General features: G+C 45.4%; 1 protein-coding gene across 3 annotated transcripts in view; it reads left to right on the forward strand.

Moving 5' to 3' along the window:
- The window catches only part of COL14A1 (collagen type XIV alpha 1 chain), a 254,844-nt gene that overhangs the window by 134,526 nt on the left and 92,810 nt on the right, over nt 1–27,508 (forward strand). For all 3 annotated transcript variants that reach the window (XM_088450204.1, XM_088450206.1, XM_088450205.1), the window contains 10 exons: nt 26–155; nt 872–994; nt 4,385–4,534; nt 6,908–7,024; nt 9,913–10,059; nt 10,499–10,573; nt 12,186–12,325; nt 13,563–13,686; nt 16,209–16,352; nt 23,961–24,125. In XM_088450204.1, coding sequence (XP_088306330.1) covers nt 26–155; nt 872–994; nt 4,385–4,534; nt 6,908–7,024; nt 9,913–10,059; nt 10,499–10,573; nt 12,186–12,325; nt 13,563–13,686; nt 16,209–16,352; nt 23,961–24,125 — 1,315 coding nt within the window. The remainder of the gene's footprint in view (nt 1–25; nt 156–871; nt 995–4,384; nt 4,535–6,907; nt 7,025–9,912; nt 10,060–10,498; nt 10,574–12,185; nt 12,326–13,562; nt 13,687–16,208; nt 16,353–23,960; nt 24,126–27,508) is intronic.

Raw genomic sequence — 27,508 nt, forward strand, 5'->3', positions numbered from 1 at the left:
ACACATTTCCATCTTGTGTCCACAGAAAGTCGTATCCAACAGGGATAACGACATCGTGTTACAGTCTCTGTTGTCGGACACAGAGTACAAAGTCACCGTGACTCCTGTGTATTTCAGTGGTGAAGGAAACGCTGTATCCGCCTCTGGGAGTACATGTACGTACATGCTATATACTCACTTGTTACAGTGTCATACGTCGGATTTAATTACTGGAATCTTCCATCTTTGGGGTCTACAAGTGGCCTTTTAAATGCAAAGTCCTTATAATGTAAAAAAAAAAGTGCACTACAGCAAAGCTATGACACATCTTAGGTATATGTAATAACACACACATATAGGATTTGTCCATTAATAATGCACATACCGTATATTGTTTGAGTGCATGCACTGCTCAAGAGCAAAGTTTGGTTACTTGCCTCCTTTAGCAGCTCAAGTGTAGTTCCCTCATCCTGTGTGACATCACGTGCCATGAGTGAAAACTAAAGTAGACTTACATCTATGTATATATACCGGAGTCTGATCAACCATTAGGCAACCTAGGCTCCTGCCTGTTGCTCTGGGGCTCAGTGGCCACTGAATTACTGTCTGTTATCCATTTTTCATGTGCATGTTTTCTGTTTTTATTTACAAAGGCTGGGAAAAGGTGGTCCACACTGGTATCTTGCCTAGGGGTTCTTAGGGCTTTGGTATGTACATGGGGGACTGAAGGCACAATTGCACAAAAATAGACAGCTGCTCGCACTGTCCTAAATTATTCTTACTATCCTATCCAATTTACAATGAGAATTTTACCAGTTGCACAATTGACCAAGTGCCCAGAGCCACCATGCATCTGATTTCTGCCCCTATCCCGCCTGTTTTCCCCCCACAGTGCCGCTATCTGCGCCAAGGAACCTGCGTGTGTCTGATGAATGGTATAATAAGCTAAGGATTACGTGGGACCCCCCTCCGTCCCCCACAATGGGATACAGAATCGTGTACAAGCCTACAACGGGTGAGTTGTATTCCTTTATGTAGAATGCTGGCTGTGCACAGAAGCCAGGTTCCGTCAGGGCGGAATGTAGAACACTCGTATTATCCTGGTGCAGTGTCCTGCTATATTAGCACTGGTGTCGCTGATCTCCTTATAATGTTTTCCTGGATGGTATAGCAACATTGCCCTAGTAAGTTATGCCCCGGGAGGGGTAAGATCCTGAGAGCACAGAATTGCACTCGGAGAGGGTTTAGCACTCAAAGAAAGTAAAAATACACATGGGAATATTGAAATATCACATATAAGCTGTCTGGAATTCTGTCACGTAATCCATCTGCCAAATATGAGAGATTTACGTTTCATTTACAAGCTAGTTTACCAGGAAAAGTTCAGTTAAGTGGGGAAAAGAAATCACTGTACTCTCAGAAAAGCCAGCAGTGAGAATGATGAGGCCAAATTCTCCTAGGACACATTCCAATATGCGGCTCACCACAACCATTTTAAAAGCTTATAGTTGGCCGACAGGTTAAGTGTTCCGCCAGTAATACAAGGAGTCTGAGGGCCTGAGTCATTACGGATTGGAACTGCGATCGCAGCTCCGTAATTGCACGCAGATACTAATGACTGCAATCTCAATGCCGTCGCGGTCTAACATAAGGACACCCATATCCCCTTACTCACATCCGTAATACTTAGCAAAATAGCAAAACAATCGGTAACATCAAGTACCATCGCAGCCTCACGCAGTTGCACAAGGTCTGACCTTACTCTGAAATTGTTAACCTCGTTGCACGCAGTGGGAGCTCAAGCTGGGTATGGCATCGCAGTGGCTAATTTATGAATGCCCCTGCAACAGTGTCCAAACGCACTGACTAGCCCGCGTTTCTCCGACCCTGTCACCACCCCCAAACGGTCACTTCCTGTGAATCACACTGCAATAGGTCTTCGTAGTCACTGTGTTCGCAGCGTGATCGTAGTGAGACCTTCGTGCACTGTGATGCATAAGAATGCGCAGAACGCAACAATCGTCCGCCTGCGTGCGTAAAAGCAGTTGCGATCAGTAATGAATCAGGCCCTGAGTGTGTAAGGCAATGAGACGCTGGCTTGAAATCTGGGCTCAGAATCCTGCCCTATATCCCAGTGACAAACCAGGCCTCATTTATCAACGTGTTTTATCATTCACAACGAGTGATAAAACTTGTTGCGTATGATAAATGGTGCTCCAGCCAATCAGCTCCCAACTGTCACTTTTCAAACAGGTGACAGTTGGGAGCTGATTGGCTGGAGCACCGTTATCCTATGCAACAAGTTTTATCACTCGTTGTGAATGATAAAACACGTTGATAAATGAGGCCCTTAGGGGGAGGTCCATAGAAACCTTCTAAAGAGGACAATTGGACAAGTTACCCATAGCAACCAATCGGCTTCTACCTATCATTGATCACATGATGCCTTGACCCCTGTTTCTGCTCTGTCCCAACAGTAGCCTGTTTTTGGTTGACTAAAGAACGACCCAATGGGAGAGGGGGAGAATCCAGTGATGTCTGCCACGAGTGTCGGACTGGAGTATGAAGGGCCCACCTGGGGAATGCAGTGGTTGGGGCCCATGCTTTGGGGATGAATCCAGACCCTACAGAGGCTTGGGGCTCTATTTACTACAATCCGCATATTGAATGCAGATTGTAGTGTGATATTACCGAGCGAATTCGCATTGCGAATTTAGGCAATATCACAGGGATTTACTACAAATCCCTTACAGGGACAGAGCTTGTGAAAAAGCTCTGTCCCTGCAAATCCCCTTCGGAGCCTTATCACGGTATTTTCACAAAAAATACCGTGATTAAGTGCCCGCGCATGCGCCGACCGGTCGCCGCTGCTACCCCCCACGATGCTAAGCCCCGCACCCGCGACCCCCCTCTCCCTTAATTACACTAACCTGCATGATCTGGGCCTCCTGTGATGTTCTCCATTCCTCCGGTCAGGTGATCTCCCATACTGCATTGGGACCCGATCACCTGATGACCAGGCAGCAGTGCACTATGGGAGACCAGCTGACCGGAGGGGAGTCATCACCGGAGGCCCGATCACCGGTCCCTGGAGTCAGGTAAGTAAATTTTTTTTTTTACTACTTTTTTTTTCTTTTTTTTACAGTAATCAGCTTGCGGTCTGTTTAGACCACAGAGCTGATTACTGGTACCGACTCCCGGCTCTGCTCTCCCCGTTAGAGCAGGGCAGGAGGCCGGTAACTGGGGGAGACTGTGGCGTTATTATCACAGGGCTTTCCCCGATATTTTTTCACATTTTATTTTTAGTAACTCTGGTCGGATCACATTTCCCATTACAATTATGGGAAATGCGATCTGCTTTACTAAAAATAAGTGATACTTAGGGGTTGGAGTAGAATTTTACGAAATCTACTCCAATTGCCCTGTAATAACTATAGGTGATACTAAAATAATGTGAAAAGGGTGTGAAAACACCCCTTTTCATTTTATTTTAGTCAAAATAATGTTAATAAATAGAGCTTGGAGAGACATTAACTGACCCTCTAATAGAGTAACAATGTATAAATCAATGCACACCTAAAGCAAGTGGTGAGCCATCAGGCAGTGCGGCCTACTGGTGATGCCCCCTGTAACCCCGTGGGCCAGTCCAACCCTGTCTGCCGCACTGTCCTCGCTCCTGACGACTCAATGTATGTTTATATAAAGGCAGCCAGCACATATAGGAGCTAAGCAACTAATCACATGGGAATAGGTTTCATCTTGTTCAATACGATCTTCTCCTTACACATTGCTTATATGTTATTCACACTCAAGTTGCATATTATGGGTTATTTACTAAAATGCAATCTTTGAAATGTGTATCACCCAATCAGACGCTTGCTTTCACTCTCTGCCTTGCACTAGATCTAAAGAATCTAAGTACTGGTTGGTCAGTTCCCATTTGCACTTTGTAAAATAAACCACACTTTTTGGATTTGTTGCCCCCATATCAAAAGACACCTCGTAACATTTTTAAGTACGTACTTTGCAAAAAAAAAGTAGGTGCCGTGAGAGAAGTTGTATGTACCGTGTTTCCTAAAGCTACTTTACATTTATTAGATTGCACACTTTTTAATAACATAAGGTTTTAATTAGGTGTTTGTGTGTATTGGAAAAGATCAGCATAGGAACGTTTTATTATATATACTGTAGGAAGATCTACTTCTGTGGTTTTACAATGTACAAATATTTGTAGATCAGGAATTTCCAAGAGTTGTTCTAAATGTGCTGGGAATACGTGCTACATATGAATGGTATGTATTGTACTTGGGACGGACAATTTCTAAAATTAGGAGCCTGGTATAAGTTGTCCAAAAGTAGCATAGCAATTGGCATGGATTTGTGTTTAATTTGGGCTGTATTTCAGGAGTGGGTTCAGCGCTGGAGGCATTTGTGGGAGATGACGTGAACACCATACTGATTCTCAACCTTCTCAGTGGGACCGAATATAACCTGAAGGTTCTGGCTTCCTATTCAACAGGATTCAGCGAAGCCTTAACTGGAGTGGGCAAAACATGTAAGCGGAAGCCCCACTAACCCTCACTGGGCGTTGTATGTTTAGGGACAATGACCAGTGGAGCCACGCAGGCTGTCACATGCCTGTATGTTGCAGTAGATGGGTGTATTAATATGTAGCTACGCTAGCTATGTTATTTTTTATTTTATTAGCAAATTTTATGCATCCTGCCGCCCTTCGCATGCATGCCGGCGTTGGTAACGCCGGTATGCATGACAAGCACCGCAAAGGACCGCTCTATTGGTAAGAGCAGCCCTTTGCAATGGAGGGACTTCCGGGTCTATGACTCAGAAGCCCCTCCGGTGTCCTTCTGCTCATGGGCAGAAAGAGGCATGAGCCGCGCGGGGTGCTGGGAGGGATCCGATTGGATCCCTATCACAGCACTCTTCCTATTGAAGCCCATAGGCGTTACCCACCGCAACCAAGCCCTGGAGTGCATCACATTATGGGGCTTGGTGCATATGAGAAATGCGGTCAATCCCACATTTCTCAGGTTGCTGCATCTCGCCCATTGTTCTATAACTGAGATTATTAACAATTACTGTCCTATAACTGATATTATTGCCAATTACTGTCCTGTAACTGAGATTATTAACAATTACTGTCCTGTAACGGAGATTATTGCCAATTACTGTCCTGTAATGAGATTATTGCCAATTACTGTACTATAACTGAGATTATTACCAATTACTGTCCTATAACTGATATTATTGCCAATTACTGTCCTGTAACTTATATTATTGCCAATTACTGTCCTGTAATGAGATTATTGCCAATTACTGTCCTATAACTGAGATTATTACCAATTACTGTCCTATAACTGATATTATTACCAATTACTGTCCTATAACTGAGATTATTACCAATTACTGTCCTGTAATTGAGATTATTGGCATTTACTGTTCTATAACTGATATTATTGCCAATTACTGTCCTGTAACTGAGATTATTGCCAATTACTGTCCTATAACTGATATTATTGCCAATTACTGTCCTGTAACTGAGATTATTACCAATTACTGTCCTATAACTGATATTATTGCCAATTACTGTCCTGTAACTGAGATTATTGCCAATTACTGTCCTATAACTGATATTATTGACAATTACTGTCCTGTAACTGAGATTATTACCAATTACTGTCCTATAGCTGAGATTATTGACAATTACTGTCCTGTAACTGAGATTATTGACAATTACTGTCCTATAACTGGTATTATTGGAAGATACTGTCCTATAACTGGTATTATTGACAATTACTGTCCTATAACTGGTATTATTGGAAGATACTGTCCTATAACTGGTATTATTGGAAGATACTGTCCTATAACAGGGCTCCAAACCGGATCAGACCCGGAATTTAGCCGTTCACACCTGAGCCGGGTCTGCAGTGACCTGGCTCTTCCGGTGAGGAAGTGGACGCTTGGAGATGACGTCACTCCAAGCGCCTCTGAAGCCGGCCAATCAGCCGGCATGCTGTGCGCTCCAGGTCATCGTGACCCGGAATGCGCCATTTACACTGTAGGGTTTCACGGGTCATTCCCGTGTTAAACCCTGCAAGATATACCCCTTTTACAACGGAGCTAAAACCCAGGTTATTGCAGGGCTTACCCGGGCAGCTCCCTGGTGTAAAAGGGGAGAGGGTTGGATCGCCGGGTCGAGTGACCCGGCAATCCAACCCAGGTAAATAGAAGGGTTTAACACGGGCGTAGCCCGTGAAACCCTGCTGTGAGAACAGCGCACTCCGAGTCACGATGACCTAGAGTGTGCTGCAAGCCGGCTGATTGGTCCGGTTTCAGTGGTGCTTGGAGATGACGTCATCTCCAAGCATCCACTTTCACGCCAGGAAAGCCGGGTCTATGCAGACCCGACTCCGGTGTGAGCGGCGCTGACTCGGGAATATCCCAAGTCGGCGCCGGCTAAATTCCGGGTCTGATCCGGACAGGAACTTTGTTCCAACTCCGGGTCAGACCCGGAATTTTGGTGGAAAAGGGGTATTACTTGGGTTGGATTGCCAGGTCACTCGACCCAGGAATCCAACCCTTTCCCCTTTTACACCAAGGAGCTACCCGGGCTAACCCTGCAATAACCCGGGTTTTAGCTCTGGTGTAAAAGGGGCATAACTGAGAGTATTACAGTTATATAACTAAGATTATTGGCAGTTACTGTCCTATAACTGATATTACCAGTTACTGTTTTATAACTGAGATTATTGCCAATTACTGAACTATGAGATTAAAATCAGGTCTAAACTTTTCTTTAAACACAGTGAAATATCTGGTTATTATTACGTGTTTTTTTTATTTGCCATTTTTTTTGTAATACAGTACTAATGGCGACACTCACTGCTTCTATTTGTATATTTGCTTGCAGTGTATCTCGGAGTGACAAATTTGAACGCTTATCAAATTAGGATGACAAGCATTTGTTCTCAGTGGCAAATGCAGAGACACGCGACCTCCTACAGAATCATCATAGAGTCCCTACAAGGTAGGTATAGAGTGACCAGTACTGCTCTCTTGCTGCAGAATGGAACGATGGAATTCCCACTAACAGTTGTGCTGGGGACGGACAGTACAATAATTCAGGAACGGATGGGAAAAAAATTATTGTATTGTTATGGTTTAGAAAATAAGCCAGAATCCACTGCGCTACCGCGAGTTAAAGTTTTGCTGCGGTTACTTGTCCGTCATATGAATCAGGTTTGTGCATATTTAAATTGGGATTGACAGGGCTGGAATTTTTGTATTTTCTTTTTCTTTTTTTCTGAAGACAAAATTATATATTTTGGATACTGAGTCGGCAATCCTTCCAAGCTGTGAAAATGCTCCGTGATTTTCAGGAATAGATTTTCAATATCCCACCAGCTTTGGCTTCCGTTCCGCAAGATGTGAAGTATTATATTAAATTCCTGTGCCTGCCACACAAGCCCCATCAAGAACCTTGTATAAATATTACAGTGCAGACTCTGTATTATGTGCCAAGAGACTGGTGTTTCCATTTAACACATAAGCGCTGCTTTCGTGGTAAAATGTTACGGTACTCCTTGGGAGTTAGGAGAAAAACCAGCTGAAAGGTGCAAATTTCCAATGGGAGAAACCATGTTGTATTGCAAGGGGGGAAATACTGGACACTTTTGCCTGAAGCTCACAAAAGTTGGGCAGTTTCAGTTTTATAATGCAATTTAAAATTGACCCAAGCTTCACCCCGTTTCCAACACTAACAAAGGTCTGATTCTGAGTTGGGAGCAAACAGCAAATCAATGAAAACAAGTAACTGCACTTGGACAAACCATGTTGCAATGCAAGGGGGGGTAGGGGGGCAAATACATTTATTATTTTGCATGCAGGGTGAAAAAATACTGGCTGCTTTTGCATGTAGCCCACAAATTCTGGACAACTTTATTTTTTTACGCTGTAATTTAGATTTGAGTTTGATACGCCCCTCCCAAATCTAAATATATCTGCACATGCCTCACATACATTGGGGGAATATGGGGGGATGGCCATAGACGGCTCTACCATCAATAGTTTCCATCGATGGTTTACATTGACAGCAAGAAACTATTGATGCTTTACACTGTCGACGGCCATCAGTGCAGTTGGAACTTGCCAGGCGCCGGACTAATCCGGGAAGGGTGGAGCTTTGTGGGTCGCATTGGGTGTTGGAACTAAGGGGGTCATTCAGACCCGCTCGCGAGCAGCAGTACGTTCGCAAGCGGGTCGATGTTCCCCACTGCGCATGCGCACAACAGAGGGAGCTCCGTCGTGCGCATGCGCGAGACCCGGGGAGCGACGGGCTTTCCATCGCTCCGGGTCTCGCACCAAAGGGGGCGTGCTGTCGATGTTGATTGACAGCATGCCCCCTTTGGTGGGCGTGCCGGGGGCGTGCCTGCCAGACGGAGGCGTTCCCATGGGAACGCCTACCGTCTGAAGCCGGCCCCACTGACATCACTAGTGATGTCAGTGGGAGTGATTTTGGCTCTGATAGAGCCAAAATCACTCCAGGGCTTGTGGCAGGGAGACCCTACCGCAGGGTCTCCGTCGCAAGTCCGATGGAGATCTTTTTGGCCGCTCGCATATGCTGTGGGTGGTCACCCACAGCTATACGAGCGGCCAGGAGGCCGCTCCATTTTCATGGAGGAGGGCCCTGATTCAGAGCGAGCGCTCTGGTCAGAGCGTTCAGCTCTGAATCAGGCCCTAAGCACACTGCACCTGACGCCAGGGGAGAGAGAGAAAACTTTGCTGGGTTCTCTGCCATCGATGGCAAAACCATCAACCATTGGTACCATGAATGCCATGAATGGTCGATGGCCATCCCTTCTGCAGTGACACATGGTGCTGCCATGGTGATTCGTTACTTGCTTTTCTTTGCTCCCAACTCAGAATCTGACACTAAATTTCTCTGCAGACTTTAAATATGCCTCCTTGCAGCCAATGCATCTTCTAGCTGGTTTTACTACTAAGGCCCGTATTCAATTAGAGGCGAAAAGTCGGAAAAGTTGTGCCTGTCCGACTTTCCGCCTCCTTCGCCTGTTTCAGAGGCGAAAACTTTGTGTGCTTGTGCCAACAGTTCTCCCCTCCCCCTACCCCGTTCAGCTGACATTCATTCAGGTGATCAGTAAGCTCCTCGTTGATCTGGTCATATGATGGCTGCGCTTGACCCCAGTCATCTGATCCCTACAATAAACTGAGGATGACCGGGGCACAACGATCAGATGACCAGGTCACCAAGGAGCTCACCAGGTCATCCACCACCTAGAAAGTGGTAAGTGTTTTTTGTTTTTTTACTGTGATCAGCCTGTGGCCTATCAGACACACAGGCTGATCATACAAGCCTACTCCGGGCTCTGCTCTCCCTGTCAGCAGGCAGGAAAGGCTGAGCTCGAGTAGGGGAAATGGGGAGGTGGGGGGTGTGGGGGGGGGGAGATTGGCTGCATAATGCCATCTCCAGATAGCGTTATTACCGCTGGGCATTTTTATTTACTATTTCTTTTAATAAATCTGAAACAGATGGCCATTGTGTAAATATAATAACCTGCGCTATGTAGCCATTGGCGAGTTCCCAGCGAGTCTGCCTGATGTTTTAAAGGGGCAATCATTTAACAGGCAAAGCCAGGGTTTTTTTTTTACATTTGCCCCCATATGTCCATTTTATAAAAATCCCAAATATTTTTTTTTTTTAATCCATGTAATATTATCATATAAATGTTGGTAAAAAAGTAGTATTTGGTGAAAAAATTTCATTTATCATCTACTTACATAGAATATATATTCATAATTCACCAATACTGATTGGAGGCAGAGTGATATAAGCATGGCCATACAGGCTGATACAGAAGACTTACTGTACTGAACCGCCACGATTTGCTGTTGCAGATGGTTCCAAGCAAGAAGATCTCCTCTCTGCGGGGACGTCTCGCCACTGCTTCTACGAGCTCATGCCCAATTCTAGATACAGGATCACGGTCTATGCCCAGATGCAGGAGGCGGAGGGACCTGGCGTGAGCATTGTGGAAACGACATGTATGTATTAGCAGCATGGGGGCATGAAAACGTGCACTCATGCATTATGGGGTGAAACTAGGCATCTGTGAATAAGGGCACTGTGTTTTGTTATTACCCCCCACACACACTTTACATAATGTTTATGATTTATGCCATTTTCATATACCACCACCACCCCCGAAACCTTTCATCATGCCCACCACCACTTTCATTCTATGTCACCCAATATACTATGGCTACTATATGCACTAATATAAAATGTGAGAGTGCTATATTATGCTCCGTTGCAGCTTGTGTAGTCCGTGCCCTGGGATCATGCCCCTGCTGCCCACTCCCCTAATTGCCCATTCCCCTAATTGGACGTGTGTGTGTGTGCGGGGGGTCATTTATGCCAATACATTAAAGCGATTTGGTAAGAGTATTGCATTATGAGTTATGTTATGGCTTTTTTCTACAGCTCCAGTTCCCACGGCAGCACCAACCCGCCCGCCACCGGTAACGCCACCACCAACCATCCCTGTGGCTAGAGAAGGTAACATTATACCAACAGGAGCTTACATTGTATGAAAATCCATGAAATCTATCTCTTCACATTATGTCACTTAGTTATGGTATAAATATATATTTACCTTTTTCAAAATGTATATACGTATACATTTAATACTGTCTGCGAAGGCAACCTAGATTGTATTTTAGATATGACAAGAGATGGAGATTTACGCACTGGTTGCTGCCCGTAGTTTGACCTGAAGACCAGCCGTCTCCTTCATGGGCTGGCAGCTGGCACGTGTAGCATTCAGGGAGAACGGCATCACTATATTGCCTGCACAGAGGCCCGGGGGTATATTTGCTAAAGTGCAGGTTTTTATAAATCAGTCAGATTCTAGCTATTATCTTCTAGAAGGTGCTAGATAAATGATAAGTAGAATCTGATTGGTTGCTATGGGCAACATCTCCAATTCTGAAAAAACCCGCACTTTAGTAAATATACCCCCTGGAGGTTTTAAAGTCTGAATCACGGGGTGTAGTATGAAAAGTCAATGTTCAGAATGTCAACAGTTTCTGAATGTCGAAATGGACATTAGGTGGATAAGCAATATGGGCCTGATTCAGACCTGGTCGCAAGCGCTAAGCGCTCGCAACCGGGTCGATGGTGGCCCACAGCGCATAAGCACGACGGAGCCGGCTCCGTCGTGCGCATGAGCGAGACCCGGCTAGCGATGGGCAATCCGTCGCTCCGCGTCTCTGACCAAAGGGGGCGAGCTGTCGATGTTGAGTGACAGCTCGCCCCCTTTAGTGGGCGGGCCGGGGGGGTGGCTGCCCAAACGGAGGCGTTCCGACGAGAACGCCTGCCGTTTGGGGGCGGCCCCACTGACATCACGAGTGATGTCAGTGGAGAGATTCCGGCTCTGTTAGAGCCGAGATCTCTCTAGGGCTTGCGGCCACGAGACCCTACCACAAGAGTCTCGTCGCAAGCCCGATGGTCGCGATGGTCTTGACCATCGCGACCATCATCATGGCCGCTCGCAATAGCTGTGGGTGGTCACCCACAGCAATGTGAGCGGCCAAGAGGCCGCACCAAAAAAAAAAAAGCCTGGTCCTGATTCAGAGCGAGCGCTCTGTCAGAGCGAGCGGCTCGGAATCAGGCCCTATGTCGACATGATTAAAAAACAAAGTAGACATGTTCATAATTGAACATGCTGACACGAGAATGTCAACATACTTTTTTTTTGCCGTATTCTAGCCTAAACCTAACTCTAAAGATAGCACCAAAATGTACAGTCGACATTCAGTCGGATACAGAGGTCCTTATTCATGATCGGGAGCCGTATTATTAAGTATCCCCCTTGCAGCGGGGGATACTTATCACCGGAGCAATTCATCATTGCTCCCGTGCGAGGACAGCTGCACCTCATCCCCGGAACTCTTTCCCATAGGAAAACTGTAGGTTTTCGGAGTTTGCTCCCACATTTGGGTCTCCTTCTCCCCGTGTGTGCCCCCTGTGCTCTCGGATCTATATTTTATTAGACTTTTGTGCATTCAAGGCATCATCTGGTATTTATGATTGGTTTTACTCTGTATTTAAATAAACAGTTAAATAAAAATGATAGTGATTTAGGTTAGAACTGCTTTCACCCCTTTAGTGTGCAAAGCAGCTAAAGCCGACCTGGTGTTTCTCGTGGACGGGTCCTGGAGTATTGGAGACGACAACTTCCACAAAGTCATCAGTTTCCTGTATAGCACCGCGGGAGCCCTGGATGAGATAGGTCCTGACGGAACACAGGTAAGTGTGGCCTAGGAAGCCCAGCAGTGGCGGTGGAGGCTTGTGATAGGGGAAATGTAGAGGTGAAGGATCCTAAATACTCTGTGCTGCTGTTGCCTTTCTATTGCTCTGATTGGCTACAACAGTTCTGGCCCACCAGTGACCCTTCTTTTGTTGTGAAACTAATTACCCCAGCTTGCTCTGCCAGACAGCTGATAAGGTATGCTGGGACTTGTAGTTTAACAACACCTGCAGAGGCACAGGTAACTTGTCCAGGCCTGGGCTAAAGATTCTTCTAGCTCTGCCCACTTCATCTCCTGCACGTCCGCGTGTTATAAAAAGAGAATTTATTCAATTGTGATCATTCGGCCAGTACTATGTCTGTCAAGATTTTATAAACTTTTCTTTTGTGGCGTCCATTTCATGTGTTCTGTATAAATGTTTCACTTTTCAATTATTATTTTAGATTTCCCTATTTTAAATCCATTTACAAAAGTAATTTACATAGCAAAATCATATTCCGCAGCGCTTTACGGAGCATATTTGGCCATTCGGTCTCTGCCCCAGTGGAGCTTGCAATCTATACTGCATGCATGAGAAATTAATAGGTGTGAATGAGGCCTAAAGCAGTGGCGTCACTGACTGTGGTGACACCCTGTGCGGCATTTAAGCTCCCCTCGCCTTCGGCGCACACGATAGAGGTGTGGCCTTGTGTCCACGAGGCCACGTCCCCTGATCTGTGCAGTGTCAGGGTCATGCCCATGTGTCAGGCCCCCGTTTTTGTCAGACTGCTGAGCATCCCCAACCTCTCCTGACACAGGGGGGTGTGTGTTATGGATGGCGACCGCCTTTAACTGGTGCTAGCCGTTCTGTGACACCATCCGAGGGGGTGACACCAAAATAGTAGAGCTATTTTGGTGTCACCCCCTAGGATGGCGTCACCCTGTGCGGCCCGCACCGCCCTAGTGATGCCACTGCCCTAAAGCATAACGCAAACACACCATAGGGCAGAGCTAGGTGACCTGTTAGACGCCGTCTTTTCCCAGAATACCCTGCAAAACTCTGCCATAGCTGCAAAGCTAGTTTGCTTCTTCCCTCCGCTAAAGAGGAACCTTTACATTAAGGGGCACAATTATTTTTATTTGCGGTCTGCTCCTGAAAAATAAAGATTCCTTATTTTTTAATCACCGTGATGCACTATTAAAGAGTCGCATTGCAATCACATTAAACTGTATGAACAACACATGTTCCTTTATAGGTGGCAATTGCCCAATTCAGTGATGACGCAAGGACGGAATTTAAGTTAAACTCATATAAAAGCAAGGAGTCCCTGTTGGCCGCAATACGAAGTATATCTTACAAAGGAGGGAACACCAAAACAGGTACGTTATCTGTCTGCCTGTAATTCCTATCTCTTTCCATCAAGCCTGCTTACCCCGGGATAAGGAAATATGGCTCGGTCAGCGTAATGAGACTTGGAATCTAATAACATAGAGTCTCTGTTTATTTTGCATGCACACCCTCAGCGCTGCGTACTTTGGCTGACATTGTGTTGATGCAAAGCTATTCTGTAATGTAGGGTAGAAGACTTTCACATCAACAATTGTTCAGCTTGTTTATTCAAACTCATCCACTGCAACTGCGAGCCAAAACGCTCATGTCTAAGGATAAGTGTGAGCAAATGGTCGCTAGTAATGTGTAGTATGAGTTCTTATTTTAAGTCTGCTCTGCCACCTAAGTAAATATATTCCTAAAGCGCACCCTGGTTGGACCCCCAGGAGCTGCAATTTGTAGCTGTTATTCCTCTGGCTCTGACGGTACGGCACCAGTAAAGCTCATCGTCTTTCATTGGTAGCAGAGGAGCATATGTGAGTGGGAGGATTAATCCCAAGATGCAGTCCTCCCTCTCATAGTCAAGTCAGCGACTTTCGGGCATAGCTGTGAGAGACATGGAGAAGACCCAGGAGAAAGAGCTGCATGAAGTAGCTCCCAGGGCCATAGCTAGTTGCTAGTGCAGATTTCATATCACTGACAGTATCTAATAGGAAATATTAATTATCTGCAGGTGCAAACACAGGAATTGTAGGTGGATTTTATATATAAATAGTATATAGCACAAACATGCACATATATACACACTAACGCATACATACATACAAACATACTGTACATACACACAAACAACTACGTAGTACATACACACACTTACAGTACTTTTGAAGCAGCAACTGCAGGTGGGCTGGCACCTATCATCATTATGTCCCACCCCCTCACGGCGTAATGCTGCAATTCGTGGGGATATAGGGGAGGGGCTTGTCATAGTGGCCCTGCCCCCTCCCAGCAGCTCATAGCAACCAATCAGCTTCTAACCAAACATTTATCTAGCGCAGCCTGTAAAATGACAGTTAGAAGCTGTTTGGTTGGTATGGGCAACTTCTCGACTTTATCTCTCTCCGAGGGGTCTATTTACTAAGCAGTGTTAGGAGACAGAGTGAAAAGTGATAAGAAAGTGATAAGGTGCCAGCCAATCAGCTCCCAACTGTCATCTCACAGGCTGTGTTTGAAAAATGACAATTGGGATCTGATTGGCTGGCACCTTATCACTTTCTTATCACTTTTCACTCTCTCCTAACACTGCTTAGTAAATAGACCCCCAAGATTTGATACATCTCCTCCTAACTCTGTTACACAATATATGCGCTCTCCGGCGCTCATAAAATATACTATTTTATGTTATAATTCATTCAGTAAAAATATCAGCAGTTTCAAACAGTTGTGTAGACTTCAGTGATGGACTAATGGTGGGTACACACTAGACGATATGCTCCCTGAGCGATATCGTGTAGTGTTGTCCCCGGCAGGCTGTGCTCAATGTCGTTCATGACATTGAGCACAGCCGCTGAACGATATCATTAACGATATCGTTCAGCGCCGGGCTCTCTCCCCCATTCCCTGACATGCAGCAACCTGACGAGATCGTCAGGTTGGCCTGCATGTCAGCCCGATGAACGATGATGGCGAACGACACGCGGGAACGCACGTCGTCGTCATCGTTCATCTTTTTGGTGTTAAAAATGGACGATAAAGTGGACGAATGAACGATAACGATATCGTTAGCGTTCAGTCGTCCACTTTATCGCCCAGTGTGTACGCACCATAAGGGGCATATTTACTAATGATTAGGGTTCAGACATGATAAATAGAATTTCTAATCGCCGCTATTCATGGCAACAAGAAATTCACATTCTCCCAAATGGCAGGTCACAGGGTATTGTCATAAAGAATGCTTCTTACAGTAGCAGACAATATGAATTGCAGTAGAACTCAGGTTCTCAAACTTGGTCCTCAGGACCCCAAACAGTGCATGTTTTCCATGTTTCCTCACAGAATCACAAGTGTAATAATTAGCTCCACCGGTGGATATTTTACAATGCGTCAGTGAGTAATGAATACACCTGTGCACCTGCTGGGTGACCTGCAAAACGTGACCTGTGTGGGGTCCTGAGGACAGATTGTGATAGCGTCTGCAGTAGAATAACCTTCACAGTTTCATATAGTAAAAAGGTATCCTTAAAATAAAATATAAAATGGAATGTAAAACAACAATAGAACACAAAAACAAAATTAAAGCTCTCACTTAAGAGTGGTTGTTACGCGTTTCGCTAATACCTTTGCACTTCTTCTGCCTGAAAAAGCAGAAATGTATTTTATCTTGTTCTGATATATTTTAATTTGTACATCAGAGGACTTATAACATATAAGTAGTCTGAGCTACTTTGGATTCTATGGAATTTGTTGTGTGTGGAATAAAGTTGTTTACATTCGGGAAGAGGTGGATTGGAATAAATGTAAAATATGTTCTACAAAGAATAATTACACTGTTTTCCTCCTGTGTGTGTAACAGGCCGGGCAATCAAGCATGTTAGAGATGACATATTCACACTGGAATCGGGCATGAGGAAAGGCATCCCAAGGGTCTTGGTGGTGGTCACTGATGGACGTTCTCAGGATGAAGCTGTCAAGATCGCCTCTGTGATGCAGTTGGAAGGTATGATATTGATTGTCTCTTTCAACGTGTATGTTTCAAAGACTCAGGGGTCTATTTACTAAGCAGTGTTAGGAGACAGAGTGAAAAGTGATAAGAAAGTCATAAGGTGCCAGCCAATCAGCTCCCAACTGTCATCTCACAGGCTGTGTTTGAAAAATGACAGTTGGGAGCTGATTGGCTGCCACCTTATCACTTTCTTATCACTTTTCACTCTGTCTCCTAACACTGCTTAGTAAATAGACCCCCAAAAATCTAAAGAGCGGTGTGCTGAAATGAGCGTCTGCTTTTTTATGCTGAACACTCGTCTGACTCAACATCTGTAAAAATAAAACAAAAAGGATCTTATCTCATGGGAATCTGACCTGTAATTTGATAGAATTACTGAAAATAAATAATGCAGAACAAATATGATTGTTTGCAACCACTTCCCTTTGTCTGTAGTGTGTCCAGTTTCCAGGCCACAACCACAGTCTGTAGTACTGTGAGAGGGTTATTGCCCATTAGTAGGATTTCCTGGAAGGTTTCATAAATCTCCCCCCAAGGTGGTCAGCGCTGCAATATTCAGGTGTCCATTACTACAACAGTCATTGGGTTATTTTGTGAAATGTGTGAAATGTAAAACAAAGACCAGGCTTCTGCTTGTGACACTGTTGTAAACAAGGTTGTTGGTTTTGCCTAACTGACCCAGTGACCGGTGGTGCTCTCATCTCCTGTTCTCCAGCTAAACCAGAACATTCATAGTTTGTACACCTGGAAAGGGTTTATTTAGCTGGAGACCAGATTTCCAGAGCCCCGATGTACAAGGGAATACATTGCTATAAGTACGTTACCACTGTTGGCACCTAAAGACCAACTGGCTGATATTCAAGTATTGAAGAAAGTACATTTTAGTTATATGAGTTCCTACCTGTGACCAAACGGAACTAATCCCACCGAGAGCTTCTACTGTAGTGATAGAACTGTCTCGTAGACACTAATATCCTTACCTGGGGGGGGATATAGCATCGGAATGAGGGGAATTCCAACTTTTCCGTTCACATAAAAATGCGCTATTGTTTTATTGTTCTCTATCTTTATATTAATATTTCACATGATCAACAGGGAGAAGGAGTCGGTCGTTGGTTAAGAGCGCCCAGGGGCAGATCCAGAAAAAAAATTACAGGAGGGGCTCTGTGATTGCGGGAGCGTGGTTGGGGGGTTTGAGCAGGCGTGGAAGTGGCCCCACATGTCCGCTGCAAAAACATATAGTGTCCACCTAAAGGTTTTGTGTGAAATGTTATAGCCAATGAACATTCCATTTATATTTTGAACAGCTCAGTAGTTGACTTGAGTAAATAGACGTGCTGATGTGTAAATTTAAATTAAATGGCCGGGGTCTTGGGGGCCGTCTAGCCTCCAGATGCTTTAGGGATTTTTATAGTGTGAAATTAAGATAAAATGGATTTTCTGCACTTCTGCCATCAACTGGGTCTATTCATTATCACTTAATTTCTACAAAAGCGGGGGAAAATTAAAATGTTCACCTACTTTTGGCAAAATTATAGTTTTGGGGCCATTCATCATAAAGGTAACACAGGAGATAACACAGATATTTCCTGCTTACCTTTCTCTCCCGATGTGGCCTGCTGTCCCCATACACTAGTATCACAGATATCTCCTGCTTACCTTTCTCTCCCGGAATGGCCCGCTGTCCCCATACACTAGTATTACAGATATCTCCTACTTACCTTTCTTTCCCGGAATGGCCTGCTGTCTCCATACACTAGTATCACAGATATCTCCTACTTACATTTCTCTCCCGATGTGGCCTGTTGTCCCCATACACTAGTATCACAGATATCTCCTGCTTACCTTTCTTTCCCGGAATGGCCTGCTGTCTCCATACACTAGTATCACAGATATCTCCTGCTTACCTTCCTCTCCCGGAATGGCCCACTGTCTCCATACACTAGTATCACAGATATCTCCTGCTTACCTTCCTCTCCCGGAATGGCCAGCTGTCCCCATACACTAGTATCACAGATATCTCCTACTTTCCTTTCTCTCCCGGAATGGCCTGCTGTCCCCATACACTAGTATCACAGATATCTCCTACTTTCCTTTCTCTCCCGGAATGGCCCGCTGTCCCCATACACTAGTATCACAGTTATCTCCTGCTTACCTTCCTCTCCCGATGTGGCTGCTGTCCCCATACACTAGTATCACAGATATCTCCTACTTAACTTTCTCTCCCGATGTTACCTGCTGTCCCCATACACTAGTATCACAGTTATCTCCTGCTTACCTTCCTCTCCCGGAATGGCCCCCTGTCCCCATACACTAGTATCACAGATATCCCCTGCTTACCTTCCTCTCCCGGAATGGCCTGCTGTCCCCATACACTAGTATCACAGATATCTCCTACTTTCCTTTCTCTCCCGGAATGGCCCGCTGTCCCCATACACTAGTATCACAGTTATCTCCTGCTTACCTTCCTCTCCCGATGTGGCTGCTGTCCCCATACACTAGTATCACAGATATCTCCTACTTACCTTTCTCTCCCGATGTTACCTGCTGTCCCCATACACTAGTATCACAGTTATCTCCTGCTTACCTTCCTCTCCCGGAATGGCCCCCTGTCCCCATACACTAGTATCACAGTTATCTCCTGCTTACCTTCCTCTCCCGATGTGGCCCGCTGCCCCATTCCCATTTGGGGACCTAAATTCATCAAGCTCCGAAAATACAATATTTTCGGAGCTTGACTGCCAGAGCGTTCACCATCTTTAGTCCCAAGTTGCGAAGACGGATCCTTTTGGATCCCTCTGCCCCTGTCTTGCTCCTTCCGCCAGACCCCGTGGCTTTGTGTGCCTGCCTGAACTCTAGTTCACGTAATTAATGGCGGACCAATAATAAACATTCAAAACTCACGGCGAGCACTAGAGCAATTCATTATTGCTCCGGCACCGAGACAGCTGATCCGAAAATTTGCAGTCTCCCCATATGTTTTCACTGCTCCTTTTGGAGCAGTGAAACTTTGCACTGCCGAGTATGATTCAGCAGTGCTAGTGTGCCTACATGAACTAGAGTTCACGTAGGAGCACAAAGCCCCGGCGTCTGGTGGTAGGATACAGTAGGACCCTCTTCGCAACCCTAGGGAAGGAGCAGGGTGCAGGATGGCGAATGCTCCCACAGTCAAGCACCGAAAATATATTGAACTTCTGTACCCATACTAGTGTATAGGGACAGAGGGCCTGATTCAGAGCCGGTCGCTCTGACAGAGCGCTTGCTCTGAATCAGGGCCGGTCTTTTTTTTTTTTAAGAACGGCCTCCCGGCCGCCCGCATAGCTGTGGGTGACCACCCACAGCTATAGCGAGCGGCCATAATGATGGTCGCGATGGTCTTGACGGGCTTGCGACGAGACCCTTGTGGTAGGGTCTCGTTGCCGCAAGTCCCAGAGAGCTTTCGGCTCTAACAGAGCCGAAAGCTCTCCCACTGACATCACTTGTGATGTCAGTGGGGCCGCTCCCAGACGGTAGGCGTTCTGATGGGTGCGCCTCTGTCTGGGCAGCCACCCCCCCGGCCCGCCCACCAAAGGGGGCGTGCTGTCACTCAACATCGAAAGAACGCCCCCTTTGGTGCGAGACCCGGAGCGACGGATTGCCCGTCGCTATCCGGGTCTCGCACATGCGCTCTGGGCCACCATCGACCCGGTTGCAAGCGATCAGCGCTTGCGACCGGGTCTGAATCAGGCCCAGAGTGAGCCACATTGGGAGAGAAAGGTAAGCAGGAGATATCGGTGATATCTCCTGCTTTACCTTTATGATGAATGACCCCAAAACTTAATTTTTCCATAAGTAGGTGAAAATGTTAATTTTCACCTGCTTTTGTAAAAAATAAGTGATAATGAATAAACCCCTTAATCATTGCACCTCACATCTCCTCCTATAGGGGCATATTTATCATATTGGCTGTGATAAATTTGCCCCATATCGCAAGGTGATTAAACTCTGTCCCTGTGAATCCACATCACACACTTTTCACTGTATTTTTCACAAAAAATACAGGGGTCTATTTACTAAGCAGTGTTAGGAGACAGAGTGAAAAGTGATAAGGTGCCAGCCAATCAGCTCCCAAGTGCCATCTCACAGGCTGTGTTTGAAAAATGACTGATTGGGAGCTGATTGGCTGGCACCTTATTACTTTCTTATCACTTTTCACTGTGGCTCATAACACTGCTTAGTAAATAGACCCCAAGGTAAGAAGGTGTCCGCGCATGCGCCGCCTGCTCACCAACCCCGCGTCCGCGATACGCGACTCATTGCGTATGATAAAAGGTGCTCAAGACAATCAGCTCCTAACTATCATTTTTCAACAGATGACAAATAGGAGCTGATTGGCTGGAGGACCATTTATCATATGACTTTTAAAGCTCATTACATATGATAAAATTTGTTGATAAATGAGCCCCTATGTCATTTATTTTGTAGAATAGTGGGAGCAGGTCCGTTTAGCAGACAATAATACACTGTACAGGAATTATATTGGTAAATCTTAGGATAATATGTAACGTGAATAATCTTAAACAGTCTGGCCCTACGGCTAGCAAATAGCTTTTTTTATTGGCTGATATGATCAGGACAGAACTTATTCTGGCCCCAACTGATGGGGTAATATTTCGGAGCACAAAGAGATTGAAAACAAGTAGATTCATAGACCCGCTGTGCTCTGAAATGATTTAGTAGAAAGCTCTGAATGAACTGTAAAAACATTTTGTAAAGTTACTTTTCTGAGAACAATAACATTTGAGGAACTGAGACAGGGAGATCATCTGTGATGCGATCGCGGTTTGTTTAACCCAAAACACCGGTATCTCCAACCTCTTTAGTGAGTGTGTTTGATGTTTATAGGGCATTAAACAATCCCAGTTATTGTACAATAATTTACTCCTGGTCTTATCCCATTAATCTTCCTGACCCATTTAAAATGTATTTTACTGCTGAAGATGTTATCATTGCTACTGGATAACAGTGGTACAAGCTGTCTTTTAAGGGAATTACTATTTATTTTTATTTTTTTTAAATGGGTGGTTTTAAATTGCTGGTAGGTAACACATATGAATATTTGCAGGACGGAGTGCATTTCATATGCAAGGAGGTAATTAAACACCCGAGCCTGTGGGTGTCTGCCTCTGGACAAGAAGGGGCTAGTTCTTTAGTGAGATAGTGTTGTAGGGTGGGGTTAGGTTTGGTTAGCCTATAGGATTGGCAGGGGGTGGGGTTAGGTTTGGTTAGCCTATAGGATTGGCAGGGGGTGGGTCAGTGCTATTTCAGAGTTGCTGCTTAGCAGCCTTTTCATAGAAATTTCTCTGGTTTCCCGCTCTCCCTCCCTTATTCATGGAGTTCTTTGGTGTCGGCTTTTCTTGTGGCGGGAAAGAACGGTAGCAGTCGCCATCTGACTTTGGAGCTTGAAGTGCTCTCCCTTCCAATACATGGCTTAGGCTGATTCTACCCTACTGGGGTCAGCGGCAACCACCTAACCAGGTGGGCCTCACATCATGTCATTGGGCTGGGAGGTGGATACCTTGGGCGTGGTAATAGTCTGGCTGCTCGCCTCCCATTTAGAAGATGGATGTGAGTATGCAGTTGGTGATCTTGCATTGTGGGGCCGTTCTTTCTGCACCACCATACTTTGTCTTTCTTTATTCTTCTATTAATTAGTTCAGTTATACATTAAATAGTTTAATTAGCTTAAATATAAATAAAGCTGACCTTCCTTTCCCCTTATACAAGTCTCTGTGTCATTATTTCATTATGACTATGGTTGATGGTTTACCCTGCACTGTTAGGAGGGAGCACTCATCAGGCCATGGGGAGATTAATCTCCCTAACAGCAGTGGTATATAAAATTCCCCTTTGGTCCAGACACTCTACTAGAAAAGCATAATGTGGTAGAAGAGATAGCTATAGAAAAAAAGAAATACATTTTTAGATTTTAACGTTAAGGGGTCTATTTACTAAGCCTTGGATGAAGAGAAAGTGAACGGAGATAAGTACCAGCCAACCAGCTCCTAACTGCTATGTAACAGGCTGTGTTTGAAAAATGACAGTTAGGAGCTGGTTGGTTGGTACTTTATCTCTGTCCACTTTATCTTCATACAAAGCTTAGTAAACAGACCCCTGAGTTGCTAATGGTAAAAAAAATGTATGCAGGTAACAGATATGACAAACACCTATTTCTGTCAAAATGTTTGACACTGTCCTTTGTGACAATTATTATTAGTATTATTGCCAGTTATTTATATAGCGCACACATATTCCACAGTGCTTTACACAGAATATCTGGCCATTCACATCTATTCCTGCCCCAGTGGAGCTTACAATCTATATTCCCTACCACATGCTCGCAAACATACACACTATGGTCAATTTTGTGGGGAGCCAATTAACCTACCAGTATATTTTTGGAGTGTGGGAGGAAACCGGAGTACCCGGAGGAAACCCACGCAAGCACAGGGAGAATATACAAACTCCACACAGTTAGGGCCCTAGTGGGTTTCGAACCCATGACCTCAGTGCTGTGAGGCAGTATACCATGTCCTGATTTTATAGAAATGTGTCACAACTCTTAGCATCTTTTTGGTTCTTAAAAGAGCACGTTACCGGCAAGCAGCCATTTTTGCTGATAATCAATCTGCATGAGAATGGCGCCTATCAATTCCCTAGAAACGAATGATATCACTGCGACACGAGGCACTATCATGTCACTGTGTTAAGGAGGCATCACTAGAGAGGATGTGTCCTCATCCATATTGGTTAAACCCACAAAATTTTTGCCTCCCCAGGGTCTCATTTAACAACGGTTATGATGTAAAATCCCCTTTGGTGACACCACGCGTTTCGTTTTGTGCAAGTGTTCCTAAATTCTGTGTCTTATTGAACAGAATGCTGCAGCGTCTGATGGGAGGAGTTGGGTGGGGTGGGGTGAGGGCATTACTTGCACCGGTGTGCCTAGTTTTGCGGAGCCATCAAAGTACTAGATTTCAGTTGGCGGAAGAAGATTATTTAAATGAGATAAAGGGGCGGAATGGGGGGATTTTTACAGGCACTGCTTGCTGAATGGTGCACAGACATTTTCATAACGCAAACATATTACATTATCTACGAGCCCTGAGTTAGCGTAAAGAGGGTCTCATCCTATGCTTTTAATTAAACTTATTTTAATAATCTATGTAACGGGATCATTTTAAGGGGGAGATGTGTCCAGCCTTGGAGAGAGATAAAGTGGAGAAATTGCCTAAAGCAACCAATCAGCTTCTGTCTTTTATGTAGATGTCTAGGAAATGACAATTAGAAGCTGATTGGTCACTTTGGGCAACTTCTCTACGTTATCTCCCTCCAAGGCTTAACACATCTCCCTCCCCCCAATATTCATGTTGTGAAGTCTGCCTTACAGGTTCTTTGTAAAGTCTAGATTCTGCATGAAGCAGTTTCCCCCCATCCCATCCCCACCTTCCATAACCACAAGAGCCCCAGTGATGCCATGTACAGAATCCCGTTGGCTGTAACCTCTGGGGCAGTGTGACGTTGGCTGACTTACCAGGTGCCCGTCTCTTCTCTTCCTCCCAGGCTTCAGCATTTTTGCTATTGGAGTGGCGGACGCTGACTACGCAGAGTTGGTGAACATTGGCAGCAAGCCCGAGAAGCGACACGTCTTCTTTGTCGACGACTTTGATGCTTTCAAGAAAATAGAGGATGAGCTGATCACTTTTGTCTGCGAGACGGCAACAGCAAGTTTGTGCCAATTCCTCTCTCTCGTGTTTTACATTTAGGACAACTGCAAGATATGGAATAGATATGGAACAATATGGCCACCCACGAGATAAGAGTATTAGGGGTCTATTTACTAAGCGACGTTAGGAGACAGAGTGAAAAGTGATAAGGTGCCAGCCAATCAGCTCCCAACTGTCATTTTTCAACTGTCATGTGAGATGACAGTTGGTAGATGATTGGCTGGCACCTTATCACTTTTCACTCTGTCTCCTAACACTGCTTAGTAAATAGACCCCTTACTCTGCCTGCCACGGTGGGGGGGTGGGCTCTATTTTTTAGGTCGCTTCTAATATTCATTATATATAATTTACAGTTGTAATTGTGCTGGATTTGGTATAGTTTGTTGACATTCTTTATGGCAACATGAGTATGTCGACACTGATGAAATGTAGATATGATTAGAAGAATGTCGACAAAACAGTCCCAGTGGTACAGCAATCCCCCTAGTGCAGGAGTGGGCAATAAGCGGCCCTCCAGCTGTTGTTGAACTACAAATCCCAGCATTCCTTGAAACAGTTTTAGCATAGCCAAATAGCAAAACTGTTGCAGGGCATGCTGGGATGTGTAGTTCTGCAACATCTGGGGGGGCCACTTATTGCCCACCCCTACTCTAGTGCCTAACTTTAACCCTCCCATAGCTTAACACTTAAACTCCCCCTAGTGCCTAACCCACTGCTCCTGGAGCCTAATCCCCCCCCTAGTGCCTACCTTTCCCCTCCACTCCTGCAGCCTAACCCTACCCTCCCACAGCTGAACCTTAACCTACCTCTCCTGCAGCCTAACCCTTAACCTTCCCCTAGTGCCTAACCCTCCACTCCCTTATCCTAACCTTCCCCTAGTGCTTAACCCTCCACTCCCTTATCCTAACCTTCCCCTAGTGCCTAACCCTCCACTCCCTTATCCTAACCTTCCCCTAGTGCCTAACCCTCCACTCCCTTATCCTAACCTTCCCCCTCCCACAGCCTGACCCTCCCCCTAGTGCCTAACTCTTCCCTCCCGCAGTCTAACCCTAATGGAGCATACACACGGTCAGATTTGTCAGATGAACGATTGAACGATTAAACAATTTGAACGATTTGAACGATTTTACCAAAGTTTTGAACGATTTGAACGATTGAACGATTGAACGATTTTTGACTGCATTAAAATGAATGGAATCGTCCAAGTCTGACTGCAAACACATCAGATGTCAGAAATCGTTATCTGACCATCGGGAACGCGCATCGTTGATCGTCCATCGTTCAGGCACGTCAGATATGAACGATTTTCCTTCAGATATGAACGACTGAACGATTTTTAAATCGTTATCGTTCATATCTGAAGGAAAAATCTGACCGTGTGTATGCACCATAACCCTCCCCCTAGTGCCTAACCCTCACCTCTCACAGCCTAACCCTAACCCTCCCCTCCTAGTCTTATCTTAACCATCTGCTCCCACAGCCTAACCCTCCCCTCCTAGTCTTATCCTAACCCTCTGCTCCCACCGCATCCCGCTGTGTTATTCTCTATAATGTTTTTCTAATGAACTCTGGATTGATGGCAGTAGAATAAGGTCAAGAAACGCAAAATGTATACAGATATTATTTAAAGAAGTTTATACAGTTATTAGAACCACTTCTGTATTACACACTGTACAAACTGTATATCTAATGTGTGACAGATGCTGCAGGGTAACCTGTTGCCGTAATATCCATTAGAGTGTCAGGCAGTGTACGCAACTATTGTGATGATTTGATTGAAAACAATATAGGGCCTGATTCAGCAAAGGAACGCACAGGTGAGAACGCACGCACCCGTCCGCTGCAAGAATATGCTAATCAATGTACACGCACGGAGACCGCAGCACAAGATGCAGCCGCCCAGCCCAATATTAAGCCGCCCATCTCCCTTTACTCACAGCCTGAACAGCACACAAGATAGCGTAAACATCGGTAACATCGAGAATCATCGGTGTCATTAGCATATTAGTGGTTGAACTGACCTGCCACAGGATTTTGGCCGCTTCCTGTGTACAGCTTACTACAGTATGACTGCCTTATTTATCCACGCCCCTCTAATGGCGTCCCATTGCACAGGCACGCCTGCGTTCGCCTGACCACACCCCCGTCACCACCCACAAACGGCACTTCCTGTCAATCAATTTCGGAAAGGTCTGTGGGCCTGATTCAGAGCCGCTCGTAAGCGGCCGCTCGTTCGTTCCGAGCGATGTTTGCACAACTGCGCATGCGTACGGATCGTAATACGCATACGCGAACCAGTCAGTGCGGCCGAAAATCGTTTGTTCGCTAAATAGCGAGTGCCTGCTATTTTGAGTGACAGGAGGAGGCGTATGTGGGTGGTAACGGGAAGGTGCTTGAAAACGGGGAGTGGAGATCAGAACGCAGGCGTGCTTAAAGGTCAAGACGGGCGTTTTAAGGGTGTGCATAATTAATACAGCAGCGTCATTGACCACATCACTGGGTTATTTTATAGCCAGAACTGCTCGCAAGATTGCGGTAGGAAAAACCAACCACAAGAATAGCGAGCAGTTCATACGCTGGTCGATGTACTCGATTAATCTAATAAAAAGCGGACATGACGTAGGATGCGAGCGGCCAGGGGGCGTAGTTTTCCAAAAAATGACCGCATGTTTTGTATGCTCGTTCAGACCTAGAGGCGTGAACAGACCGCAAAGAGCGAACGGTTCATTTGAATAGCCACCCCTTTTTTCTGAACGAGCGAGCGCAAATAGCGTCCGGCTCTGAATCAGGCCCTGTGTACACACTGCATGTAGTCTGCATACCCTAACCCTATCGCACTGGCCAGTTCGCGCAACGTGCATTGCGGATGCATGCGCAGTGCGAAAACATCGGCCAAGTGCGTGCATTCTCTCCTGTGCGTTCCTTGCCCATAGTCACTGGAGATATATATATATATATATATATATATATATATATAAACAAAAATGATGGACGGAACTCCGGGGCTAGTAATGCAAAAAATCACAGCAAGCTGTACAGGTAGATGGTTGTTCTATATATATATATATCACAATGTTAGCAAGGTTGCGCTTTATAGATCATGTACATCCTGAGCAGTATGGCGAATGTAGGATATGAAAGGTGCCGGGACAATTAGGTCGCTGCTCACTCACAGCATTTACAAAAAGGGTGCGGTGGGTGTGTAGTCAGTATAGCAGGCTTTTCATAAGTGAGCGTATGCAGACAATCCAATTTCAGTCGGAATCTCCTGCACCAAGGCCAGGGCTGGAGTAAGCGCTAATAACGGTGATGGCGCCCGCTTTCGCAAACAGAGCGCTGGGGGCGATGCGCTGGATGTGGCCAACTCAGAATACCGTCAGACGT

This window comes from Taudactylus pleione, unplaced genomic scaffold (genome assembly GCF_031769625.1).
Source record: "Taudactylus pleione unplaced genomic scaffold, aTauple2 ptg000510l, whole genome shotgun sequence".
Lineage (NCBI taxonomy): Eukaryota > Metazoa > Chordata > Amphibia > Anura > Myobatrachidae > Taudactylus > Taudactylus pleione.